Below are 12,751 nucleotides of genomic sequence, written 5' to 3'. Positions count from 1 at the left end.
TAAATACGGTATTTAGCTTCATTTCTTTGTACGGCATAATATTTTAAACCTAATAGTTTCCTCGGGGGAAGAAAAATTAACAAGAAGCCACACAAAATTATAATTTTTTCCACGGTCAGGAAAGAGTTAATGAGAGCACACTTGGCAACAAAAGTCCTAAAGCTGGCAATTTATGTAAAAGTGCACATGGAACAGTAGGATATTTTTGTCGAAGATCTAAAAATGTTGCATCAATCTAGGATCCTTTACTACAGAGAAACTTTTCTATCTCGAGGAAGCCCTTCCTGCCCCAAACGGCAGCCAAGGTTCCCTTTCAAGTCTCTGCATTGATGCAGTAAAGCATGGCAGGTGTTTACGGACATTGGAGACAACACTGCAGATTAACGGGGAGTGTTTGGCCCACAGTTTTGAACCAATCAGTGGCTCAGCTCTGCTAAAGCAGGGCTTAACCTGGAAATACACTTTACTGGGGTGCACAAACAGTCGAAGAAATTCGGGAGCTCGGGGAGGGTACTCTGGGGGAACCCATGGCTTGAGAACCCACACATAGGAGGTTGGACTAATGAGGCACACAAAGGAGAATCGAGCCATCAAGAGGCCACTTCTTTCGCATGGCCACCACCCGGGGGAAGGGTGGCCGGATGGGATCGGGATTTTGCTAAACTTGTGTGGCGTGCTCCTGTGCAGCCAGGTTGGGGAGGGAAAATTTGTGGATACTGTGGGAGAGAAATGGTGATGCATCTCAACCTTGTTCCCAGAGACGGAGGCCTCGGTTCTTGTCACATGTGCTGACACCCTCTTCTTGGCCCTCCAGCTGGTGTACGGTCTGAAGCAAGGAAACCTCCGGCTGTACGACACCAAAGAGCGAAGGGCCCTCTTCGACATTGTTCCAGAGTCGGCATCCGTGTTAAGAGAGCACAGGTCAGGCTCCCTTTGGCACATGCGTGAGCCCCACAGATATATTCGTGGTTGCACGTTTCTTCAAGCTTCCGAGTGCCACGCTCGCGAGTTCTTTGCAATTTTGCCCAATTTTCCCGCATTAAAAGAAAGGGAATTTTCTGGGCATTTGTATTCGTCGTTCATCGTAAAAAGAAAGACTAGCGTTTCAGTTATTCCATCTGTTAGTTTCGAGCCAAGATTATAAATTTACCTTGACCCATGTGAGAAATAGTCTGAGGTCGATGCTAGGAACATTTTGCTCGTTGAGCAATATGTGAAAAATCATTTTGATAATAGTAGTTGTGCAGATTGTTCTCAAGAACAAAGTAGTAGTTCGAGATGCATGGAGTAAAGGATGTTTACCCGGAGCCCAGCCAAGCATCAGGAAGTGCCTTGAGACCAGTAAAACAGTAGTTGGGCTAGTGCATACATTACTTAAAAACGGTAGGTGGCAATAATTTGGGGTCCAAAAAGTAGAGCCACCAGTCCTTCACGGTGTCATCTCCTTTTTCATCTTTGGTATTGATTGGTGCCTCCTGTTTTAGATGCCCCGAGAAATTCCAGGTAGACTGGAAAGGGGCATCTACAGTAGCTAGAATTATCCTTTGTTAGTATAACGTTTTAGTGAGTTATGTTTTTCAAGTGTTTCCGTTACAACATCAAGGTTTCGGTCAAAGTCTTCATTAAATAAGTGTTGAGAAAGAAAAAGGAAATCCTGGCTCTGAAAGGGTCACAGCACATGAGAGCCACATTGCTGTACCATACCAGGAACAAATAATTTGGAATAGGCTCATCATTATAGCATTCGATAAAAGATACAAATTAGTTATATGAGCTCCCAGGCATTCAAAGTTTGGTATTATGGATGTTTCTTTGTTTAGACAGTCAACACCCATAAAATGTGGCACTGCTTTGTTTTGTGAGCGGATGGTACTCCAGGGGTTGTGTTTTCATATTGAAAAGTATGACATGCAGGCGTTAAAAATGTGCCTCATTGTTTCAAGGGTGTACCAATAATGTTTACTTTAAAAAAATATGTGTGCTCACATGGATTCGAGATATTAATCCACCATAGTGGCGCTGTTGTCAAGCTTGGTACCTCTTCTAGTTTTCCATTAGGGAACTCGGAAAAGAACACACTCGAACGACCACAATACACTGTTAGCTTTGTCCCATTCACCTTGAAGAAGGCACAATAAGGCAATTTGGAAGGTAGCATTTTGGAACGGGACATTATTTTTATTTTGGGGGTTCTCGTAATATTTTTTTGAGAAGGGCACTATATCAATAAATAATAGTCAATCTATCGTGTTATCTTTTTAGGGCAAGAACACTTTTTGTGGACGCTCCATTGGTACAATAGGAGAAGCATGTCGCTCGATAAGGTACCAATGGTCGGCGTCGGGGCATTGTCCAGCAGCACAGATATGTACAAAACAAAACTCAAAAGAACAGTTATCTTTAATACCGATTAAATTCTGAGCTATTTCGATTGTCGCAAGTTGCATACCGAAACATATTCCAAAAAAAGGTATGTTATTAGTATGGGCATATTTTATTGCTATAATTTTTCCTTCAGTTGCCCGTTTTCCAAATTCGCAACACATACAACACCAACAGCAATACTGCAGCAATTATAAAAGCATGAACAGAATAACAAAAAATGTGCAGAAACATATAATGGTGGGGAACGTGCAAAAGTACACCATCTGCCTCAATCATTGTTGGTTCTTTGTAAAAACAAAAATGCATTCCAGTAAAAATAGTACAAAACTGCATAAGACAGCTCTGTAATGGGCGTATACTGCACCCTTTCCAGTGTGGCCTGCCTTGCCTGCAGCCCAGTTGAGCCTGCCATGGTCAGCTCTCTGCATCTGGAATCCACTGCAACGCCTCCGCCCGGAAAGCTCCTCTTGTGGGATTTGAAAAGCAAGCAGCTCCAGGTAAACAGCTGCGCAGCTGCCTTTGTTTTGGTGTACGGCACTGAGGGATGCTGAGGCAGTATCTGAGTACTTATCTCTCGAATGTATTACAATCGAACCCGATTATAATGAAGTCAACAAAAATAGGAATTATGTTTGCTGTATCCGGGATTCGTTATATCTGGTCTTCGTGAAAAATTAATTTTTTTGCACAGTGTATGGCGTGATGCTGGTTGGAGAGCCGCTATCTTAGTTATGATTTCAGTGCAAAGCAACTCTAGTAACATATTTTAATATGCCTGAAAGTGGGCTGCTTCCTACATATTTTTGCGCTGTGAGAAGCTGGTAGAGCCTGTGATCTGTAACTTGCGGGGGTAAAGTGTAAACTCCATAGAAAATAAAAAACATGTTAGTGCAAACTTTTACTGCAAAACAAAACTGTCCATGTGCGACTAGAATGTAACGAAATGAGTCTGGAAAAGTGATTGCCATTCATTCCCGCTGCTTTTGTTTTAGAAGTGAAAGGCTGTTGTTATCAAAACTTTCAGTATGGTGAAAAGGCTCATTCCAGGCACCAGCCTCTTAGCAGTGTAAATTAGGGCTCACCAATACAGTCGAGCCCGGTTATAACAAAGCGAGAATGGGACATATGTTTGCTCTATCTGGACCAGTGCTGCAGAATGAGCACACCCCATTCCATTCCAACTCCGTTCCGGGGAATCTGCGTTTCCGATAATTCTATTCCTTTCAACTCCTCGGAATGAAGGGCCAACACCCACTCCTGGAATGGCTGAACCATTCCATTCCATTCCTCTAATTCCTAAAGCTGAAAAATGGCACTTGACAGCTACATTGTGTTGCCGACAAAAGCAGCGTACAGCTGACATTACCAAACGCATTGGCAACTTCAACGATACATAAAACGCGTCCTCGAAGCACGATTCTAGTAAGCTGAACGGTGATTACACAAAGCACTTGGTGGCACTCGTGGCCACTGCAGACTTCAATGTGTATCACAGAAACATGAGCCAGATATGCAGTGTTGTAGGCATTACAGAAAAAAAAAAGCAACAAAATATGTTACTCATCACTTGCAAATAAAAGGAATGCATTACCAACCCATATTACCTGAAAATAAAAGGAATGTGTTACTGTTATTGATAAAAAGTAGCTCTCATTATTTTTGCGTTACTTTTTATTTATAAATTAAAATATTTTACTGTTTGACATTGTAGGCATACATAAGTGCCATATTTCAAGAAACATGATTTCCATGCAGAAACTAAAATAATTGAAGTATAATTTTTTTTAAGTCTTCGGAAAAAGATGTTATGGGGGAATAACAAAAGTTATGTTATCCGTTACTCAAACTAAGTAATGTATATTATATGTTACTGTTTTGAAAATGTAATGAGTATAATTACCGTAAAAAGTAACATGTTACCACGAACACTGCAGTCATGTCACTTTTGACACTGTGCATGCCTCTGGAGTGAGAAGTCCTGCATCCCAAAAAAGACAGGCAGCATGTCTTTGTCTTTACCTGGTAGCCTTTGACTGGCGGCGTAATTGTGTGTGATCACAATAATCGCTTTGTCACATCTCACGGCGCAGGAACGACAGCTTGTCCATCTACAACTACAATCAAACTCGTTTATAACAAACTGTATAAAACGGCCGGTTTCGTTCGATATACCCAATAATTCGTTACAGCAAAACCCAGCCGCTTCTAACAAATTTTTACAATTTGTTTGTTACTGTATTTACTTGCATAATGAACACACTTTTTTTCCCGAAAAATTGACACATATTTGGGGGGGGGGGGGGGGGGAGGGGGGTGCGCGTTTATTACACTTCGTGCAAATGTCATATTGGGTGCCAATAAGACATGGCAAGGTACTGTGGCACGTCTCCACTGATGGAGGCGCACCCACGGCTGGTCGGGGGCGCGCCACAGTAACCATGCTTTATAAATTGCGAACCTTCTTAGGGCACTTTCGGCGTGCCTTTTCCCAAAGGAAAAGCGCCCTACAAAGCTCACTCAGCACTGAGAGCAATGCAACCGTTCTTAGGCCCAATCACTTTCACGATTTCACAGTCCGAACGCGGACCACAGATGACGGCGTGTTTGTTGACATCAATGCATCCGATAGGCAAAGAATGTTCGGGGCTGGGCAATTCCTCGACCCAAGCTTCAACAAGTGTGCGCGCTGATCGGTTTTATGGTTGATCACTTCCGCAACTACGCACTTGCAGCCATTATGAGAGCGGCTTGGCTTGGCTTAGCCTGACCACTTGTTGACAACAGAAAATTGGCTTGGTGGGCTTGGTTGGTGGCTAGCTATTTGGACACAATTTGAGACTCACAGAGCCGAAAATTGGAGGTGCATTCATTACGCAAGGGAAAAAAAAAGTCCAAATATTGGTACCTGTTGTGGGGGGTGCATTCATTATGCGAATAAATATGATATACGCAGAGGTTGCTTAAACGGATGCTGAACCAAACATTTCATTGTCTACAATAAGCGGTGCACAATCTTTCCATGAGCCAACAGCCGCCGGTGTGCGTGCATCATATCCCCCATTCACGCTTAAGCGTGAATGGGGGATATGATGACGTCAATTTCGTTGCATCTGCTCGCGCACACCGGCGGCTGTTGGCTCGTGGAAAGATTGTGCGCCACTTATGCGACACTGAAATGTTGGGTTCAGCATCCCTTTAACATACTACTCCTATATGTGTTGAAGATGGCGGCAATGTTAAATTTTTTTTTCACCACGTTCAACATGACGAATATTATTGCCCGGCAAAGAATTTCACTCTGTGCAGAACCAGTGACGCTGGTTTCGTAGGGAGTGTGTTTAGACCTTATTTTACGGTGGTCCTGCCAGCACATATTGGTTTTTATTTTTATTTCTACATTTTCCTAAATAAACCATTCAGTTGAAAGTTACACCAAGTCTTGTCTAGATCTTTCTTTGTTTTGTCAATGTTGTTTCGGCGTATTATCCAGTAATGGTGTCCACTCTGTCCGAGAGCTGAAGAGCGTGCCACTGCGTCGTTATCTTGAACCGTAAACCGCACCAGATTGCAGACCACAATGGCAAGTTGCAGGAGGCCTAGGAAAGTGAAGTTTATGAAGCCGAGGCTCGGTGTGTAATGTGTGACTGCGAGCGCGGCCAAATTTTGTCTGCTCCAAAACCTCCGGTTACAACAGAGTTGATTGGCTAAAGAGCACCGCGGTTGTTACGAAATCAGAAACCTGATAGGGCTACAGCGCTAGGGCGTGACTAAGTGTAACTAAGTGGAGGTTTCATGCCAGGCGAGGAGGAACTTCCGTCTGCGTTGTAAGGAAGCCGAACACCGTAAGTGTTGGAGCTCGCGTGTTTGCTGGTGGTCATAGACGCTGGAAACTTTATTGTGTAGTTCATTAAGCGAGATATATTTTAATGCATACTGATAAAACATTTTCGCTGTGTTCAATATATAAGGGTTACTTTGCTGTATTCAGGTTCATTGTAATCGGGTATGGCTGTATTCAGTTTTGGTTGCTTCACTGAGGGAGCCACTTTCATCCTCGAAGGAGTATGAGCCAGTCAAACGATTAAGCCATCATTGCCTTAAGTGCAATGATGCTGTTTTCAAGAGCCACTTTCACTGTTCACAGCAGGCTGTAGGCCCTGGCTGAAGACCAACACAGCCAGTGGCGTGGACTTTCCATTTTCCCGGGGGGGGGGGGGGGGGGGGGAGGGGGGGAGGGGCGGTGCAGGCTGAGTTCTTCCGGGGGGAAGGGGGGGGGGGGTGCTGCGCGTTATTTTTTCGCCAGAACTGGAGATTGAAGCTAACGAAAACATGCTGGAATTCCATTTCCCATGTATTTTGTCAATAAAGGAAACATGCGCGTTATTTTGTTTACATGCCGCTACTAGAAGCTCGTTACATGGCATTTAAACAGCGTCTCGGTAAGGATCATGGCCCGGGCCCGGGGGGGGTCACGAGCCCAGTTGCCCCCCCCATAGTCTACGCCTATGAACACAGCGTACGTAAGAACTGAGCCTCTTTCATTTCCCACTGCATTCCAAGCAAAAGGCATCCAATTCCACTCCAATTCCACTCCTCCCAGCGATGCTGCCGTTCCATTCCCATTCTATTCTGGGGTTGCGGAAGCACGGAATGATTCCAGAATCATTCTAACTCTGTAGTGGCAACTCCACAACGCTGATCAGGGACATTGCGAAAAATCATGATTTGTTTATACATACGGCACATCAAGGCCATGCAGCATACAGTACAAGTAGGATTCAGTGTTTTCAGAGTTCCTTTTTCGTCAAATTTGGAGGGTGTTTTTTTTTTAGTTTATTTTTTTCCGAAAATTCGGAGTTTATAGGAGTTTATTTTTGTTTGATTCCAAAATCTCCGAAATTCTGAGCTTATTTTTGCAGTGTTTCTTATGAAAAAATAAATAATATCCGGGTGTATATGTATGCTAGATAAGGAAAAATAAAATGCGCTTATATCAAATATTTCTTCAGCTGGGTTTGGTGTTGGTGCCATTGCCATTGGCAATACTAATTTGTCCCACGGCAAAAGTTGTACACATCTGTGGCTTGGATAAACGTCGATACCTTAAAAATAAACTCGTGGAGGTAGTCGCTGGGAGCACGTATTCACCCCATCCTATTCCATGCTACCCCGCGGCCGCGCGAGGTGGAGTGGTAAAGGATGGAACAGGGAAGTTTCAACTGCCCGTCTTCCAATTTTATGCAATCTCTGTAATCCATAGCTTTATCTGTTACAAAAACACAACCTCTTTTCCTCTTAAAACACAAATGGTATGGCCGAAACTGGAAACCAATACAGGGGCTTTTGTCGTGACCCAAATGCACAATGACATGTCGTTCTGGTATACCTCGACGAGATGATCGGATATTTTCGAAACAGTCAGAAACCAAACCTCGGGTGTTTTGTCTCATCACTAATTGAAAGTATACAAACAATAGCATGAAACAAACATTAATTAATTAAATCCAATATTTCACTACAGTGAAACCCGTTTAGAGTGAACCCACGTACAGCAAATTATTGTCAATATCGAACTCACGAAAATTTTCAATAAAAATGCATGTAAAAAGTACTTTTTATAACAAACAACATATTGGCTATATCAAACTTTTTCCTCCGGGAAGGCTTCCAAAAACGCGCAAACAGTCGTCTTCTAGCCTGTCCATTCCTCCCCAAAAAAAAGTAGGAAAGGGAGAAAATTCCAAAATCTGAAGCCGCAAACAAAATTGAGCGAAGAGAAGCAATTCAGAAGGGGGGGAGAAAGCTAAAAAACACTCTGCCCGCACGCACAGAAAAAAAAAATAAAACTGTTCATTCCATGCGGTTGCTTACGAAGCGAAGCGATTCAGAAGGGGAAATAAGCTAAAGAAACAAAATCTGCATGCATGCAAAAAAAAAAAATAATAATTACAGCGCGTTGTTACAAGGCGGAAGTGAAGAGATGAGAAAGAAAGAGAAGCTCTCGCCTTACAACGAACGCATTATGGAAGTTCATTGTAAATGGTTTTAGCTATATCGAACTACTTGCTATTTTGAACTGATCATAGCGTTTCCTGCTGTTCGTTAGAAACGGGTTTGACTGTATAACCGGGTTCGTTATAAGTGAGCTCGACTGTACCGCTTCAAAATAAAATGTAAAAAAAAAGCGCCATTGCCGTGTTTGCGCTGTGTCAAGCAATGTACTCTGTGCGTTAAAAACCCCTTTACGATCTCGGCTTCGATCGTATCCTACTCTAGAAAATGCCAATGTACAAGAAGGATATCAACAATATATGTGCGAATTGCATCAGCAACAGCTTGGTAGCAGCTTTTTTCTCACCGTTGCTCTTACTCCAGTGCCTTTTCTGCCTCCGTTTAAATGGCGTGGTTTGCGAGCACTTTGTCTGCCAAAACCTCTGTGGCGGCTCTATTGTTGTGGTTGTAAAAGGAAACTAACATCCAGCGGAATGATGTCTTCTGAAGCCATGCTCTCCCAGAGCTGCTCTGTTCAGAGCTTGCAGGCATTTGGCTTTTGCATTGCGTTTCTTCCTGTAGATGCCTACTCATTGTCCACTCACTATTCTTGCAGTCTCAGATTGCATTTGTGTAGCTTAGACGGCTTCTTTAAAAACAGTCTGTAAAACCTAGCGAAAAACACCCTCTATATTATATTTGACTACTACTTCTGGGTTTGTTATAAGTGGGTTCGATTGTATTCCTGAAATGCATGATGCACAAAGATCCCAAAACTCGTAAATGTTTCCTGTGTTGCTCTAGCATTGAGACGGTGCTAACTCCTTTTCAGCCTACAATGGATTGCAGTGGATGCTACGTGCCATGGAAGTCAATCCAGTTCCGTGTCTGTGTTACATCATGACCTTCGAGAGGGACACAGTGACATGCGGGGTGTCCCTCCCGACGTGATGTATGACAGCGCTGAATTGGCTGGGACGGCTCGTAGCGTCCACCACAGTCCACTGCAAGGAAAAACGAAGTATAGCAGCTGTTGTTCTTCTAGTGTGCCTAACTGTAATGGAAAGAAAAATGTATGCAAGGAAAAGGAAATGGGACCTTCAATCGCTTGACAACAGCAGGATACAGGGGTTACACTTTGCCGTTTGCAAATTGGTTTTGCTATCATCTTTCATTTCGTTCATGGTGGTCGCATCTATGTAGGGTGTAGAGCCTACGTAATAGAGTGCAGCCACAATCATACTTCACCGGAACTAAGCCTATTTTTGGCATATTTTGCTTCTTTCCTTTCTGCTTGCCCATGGTTCCGCATCACTGCCAAGTCATCTGCCCTCTTAGTGCCCTGCTACTTCTGTACTGTGCAATTTGGTACTCCTAAATTTGCTCCCAGGTTGTACGGCGGTTTTTTCTTTATAAAATGCAATCTTGTGCCCCACTTAATGGGTGTAGGACAAGATGGTGCCGAACAAAATGGTCTTGATCAAAATGTGGTTTCAGATAAAATGGCTGCAAACGTAAACCAGGACAAATGGTCCCAAGTGATATGCTGACACTTTGGGTGTTCTTTGATAGTTTTAGTGAACTGCTATTCTGAAGCTTTCTTCAGCACACATATAATGTATATTTTGATCTATTCAAGCTTTTCCTGATATATTTTGGGTTACTGAGGATCCCAAAAGTTAATTCAGTTTTCATTATCGTTCATTTGGCTCTATGGGTCCTATTCATATAAGTCGGAGCACTATACAAAGCTCAAGTATGGAAGTCAGTGCACAAATACATATATGTAGACTACTAAAAGAGCAAGGTCGCGATGCATTCTGAGCTTGATTGGACTAGCTGATGGTAACATACACAAAACTTTAAACGAATGCCATTGGCGGGTGTAGGAAAATATGGTCCCGGACAAAATGGTCCTGAACAAAGTGGTCCTGGACAAAGTGGTCCCGGACAAAATGGTCCTGGTCAAAATAGTCCCGGACAGAATGGTCCCAAGAGCAAACCCAGACAAAATGGTCCCAAGTGATTTGTTGGCACTTTGAGCACTCTTTGAAGTTTTAGTGAACTGCTACTGTGAAGCTGTATTCAGCACATGTGCAGTGTATATTTTAATGTATTTGAGGTTTTTGTAATATATTTGAGGAAACAACTAAATAATTCTAAAAGTTAATTTAAGTTCTATTATCGCTCACTTGGCTGTATGGCTTCTATTTGCATAAGAGCACCGTACAAAGCTGGAGCTTGGAAGTCACTACAGAAATACACATGCGCACACTAAAAGCGCAAGGTCACGATGCACTCTGCGATTGATTGGACTATTTAGTATTAACATGCACAAAAAAGTTGATGAATGCTGTTAGTATGTTTTGTTTTCTGCACTGCTTGGCTGGTCCTATCAACTTGTAGCGTCGGCTACACTGTGACTTTAGTCTTAGACTTTAGCAGGAAGAAAATTTAAGAAAATTCGACAGTATTTTCTATATATATAATTTCGAATTAGTGCAATGGCGCTGCAAGGAAACAAATGCACATGATGATTTAGACATTATCATGCACATACTACATACGGTAAACGACTTATTTTTCGCATGCTCAATATTTTGCGATTTAGGTCAAAGCTGAAGTTTAGCAATAATTCGCGGGTTCTGGTTTTCGCGACGCAGTGGATCTCAATATAGATTCCAACGTGTTTACATTTTACCGGAAGTGCTCGCGGGACCTATTTTTCGCGAACTGTAGGCGATTCACGAAATTTGCAAAAATTAGGTCCTCACGAAAATTAAGTCTTTTACAGTATTTGTGATGGCGTGCATGCAGTCGTATATCGCTACTCCGTGATGCACGTTAAAGACCCCAGGTGTACTGCACTGGCAGTTTCTCATCTACAGCGTAAACCCATTGCTTCTTTACACTGTATAAACACGAATCTCAAATATATTTTTTTGTGATGGCGTGTTATGAAACGTTTTTCTTCTCGTGTTGATTATATCAAATATTATAGACACATTATTTAATATATGTACTTGTATATTATTTCTATAATATATTTTTCTCTTCTTGACTCGGCTACTGGCGTGCAATGTGTTTTGAATTGAATATGTAAACTTTAAAATGGTTAGTGTTTCATATCTTAAGTATTGAGCAAAACATTTTTTTCTCTGTGTCCAATTTGCAGCAAGTGCAAACAATCGAGCAACCCTTGAAGAACAAGCAAACTGTCTCAAAATTTGCTTGAGACCGTTTAGTCTGGGTTTGCACTGAGGACTATTTCGTCTGGGGCATTTTGACCAGATCGCCCATGAGCATGTCATGCGCCAGGGGAAAACATTTTTTTTACAGCGAAGCTGTATATGGCTAGGGTTCCATGGATTTTTCATGTGAGTCAACAAAAACTCGCAGCGCCCTCTCTTTGTTGTCATTCCAAGCGCTTGCGTGCCTAGTTTCCTTCTGCTCTCCCAGGATGGCAGTCCCGTCACGCATGTGTACGTGTGCGTCGGCGGCGGCAGCGGTGACGCATGCCACCGATGAATTGAGGGAAAAAAAACATGTTCTTGTGCACACGTGTGGCACGACAACACACTTAAAAGAGCCTAGTAAAATAAACTAATTTGCTCCTTTTAAACCCCTGAGTGCAATGAGCGGCAAGAGACGTTGTCTGTCACTTTTTCTTCCTACTCCACGAGTTTCTGTTTTTCAAACCACAGCTTCAGGTTTTCAATCATCATGTATACTTCCCAGTCAGCAATGTTTGCTTATATCCCACCATAGCTAACTATACTAGTTGCATTTATGCCAAGGTCATCATTGATCCAAACACTGTGATTACTAGCAGTGGGCTAGGAGGGAAAGTATTTTCTTACATTTCAAATTAGTGCAATGGAGCTGCAAAAAAATGCATGTACATGATGAATCAGACATATTATCATGCAAATACTACATATTTGGGATGGCGTGCTATGAAACAACCTTTTTTTGTCTCGTGCTAAATATATGTAATATTATAGATAAATTATTTGATATATGTAGTATGTACTTGCATATTATTTCTATAGTAAAATTTTTCCTTCTCCTTGGCTCAGCTACTGATCCAGTATGTTTTAAACGGAATAAATTAACTTTAAAGTGGTTAACATTCTATAACCTAAGTATTCAGTAAAACATTTTCTTTTCACTATGTCCAATTTCCATCAAGTACAAACAATCAAATAACCTTTGAAGAGCAAGCCAACTATGTCACAAAATTTACCTGGGACCATTTTGTCCGGGTTTGCGCTTAGGACTATTATGTCTGTGACCATTATGTTTGGGACCATTTCAACTGGGATCACTTTTTCTGGTACCACTTTGTTTGGGACCATTTTGCCCGGATCCCTCA

The 12,751-nt window shown here is 42.3% G+C and overlaps 1 protein-coding gene across 2 annotated transcripts in view; it reads left to right on the top strand.

Annotated features, from left to right (window-relative positions):
* Nucleotides 1-12,751, top strand: part of LOC8023516 (WD repeat-containing protein 91) — a 57,634-nt gene that overhangs the window by 36,147 nt on the left and 8,736 nt on the right. For both annotated transcript variants that reach the window (XM_040208693.2, XM_042287340.1), the window contains exons 12-13: nucleotides 815-921; nucleotides 2,759-2,882. In XM_040208693.2, coding sequence (XP_040064627.1) covers nucleotides 815-921; nucleotides 2,759-2,882 — 231 coding nt within the window. The remainder of the gene's footprint in view (nucleotides 1-814; nucleotides 922-2,758; nucleotides 2,883-12,751) is intronic.

The sequence above is a fragment of the Ixodes scapularis genome, unplaced genomic scaffold, assembly GCF_016920785.2.
Source record: "Ixodes scapularis isolate PalLabHiFi unplaced genomic scaffold, ASM1692078v2 PGA_scaffold9__187_contigs__length_104089568, whole genome shotgun sequence".
In the NCBI taxonomy this organism is placed as follows: domain Eukaryota; kingdom Metazoa; phylum Arthropoda; class Arachnida; order Ixodida; family Ixodidae; genus Ixodes; species Ixodes scapularis.
Note: the sequence above shows the minus strand (reverse complement) of the source record. Positions and strands in the feature narration are given on the sequence as shown.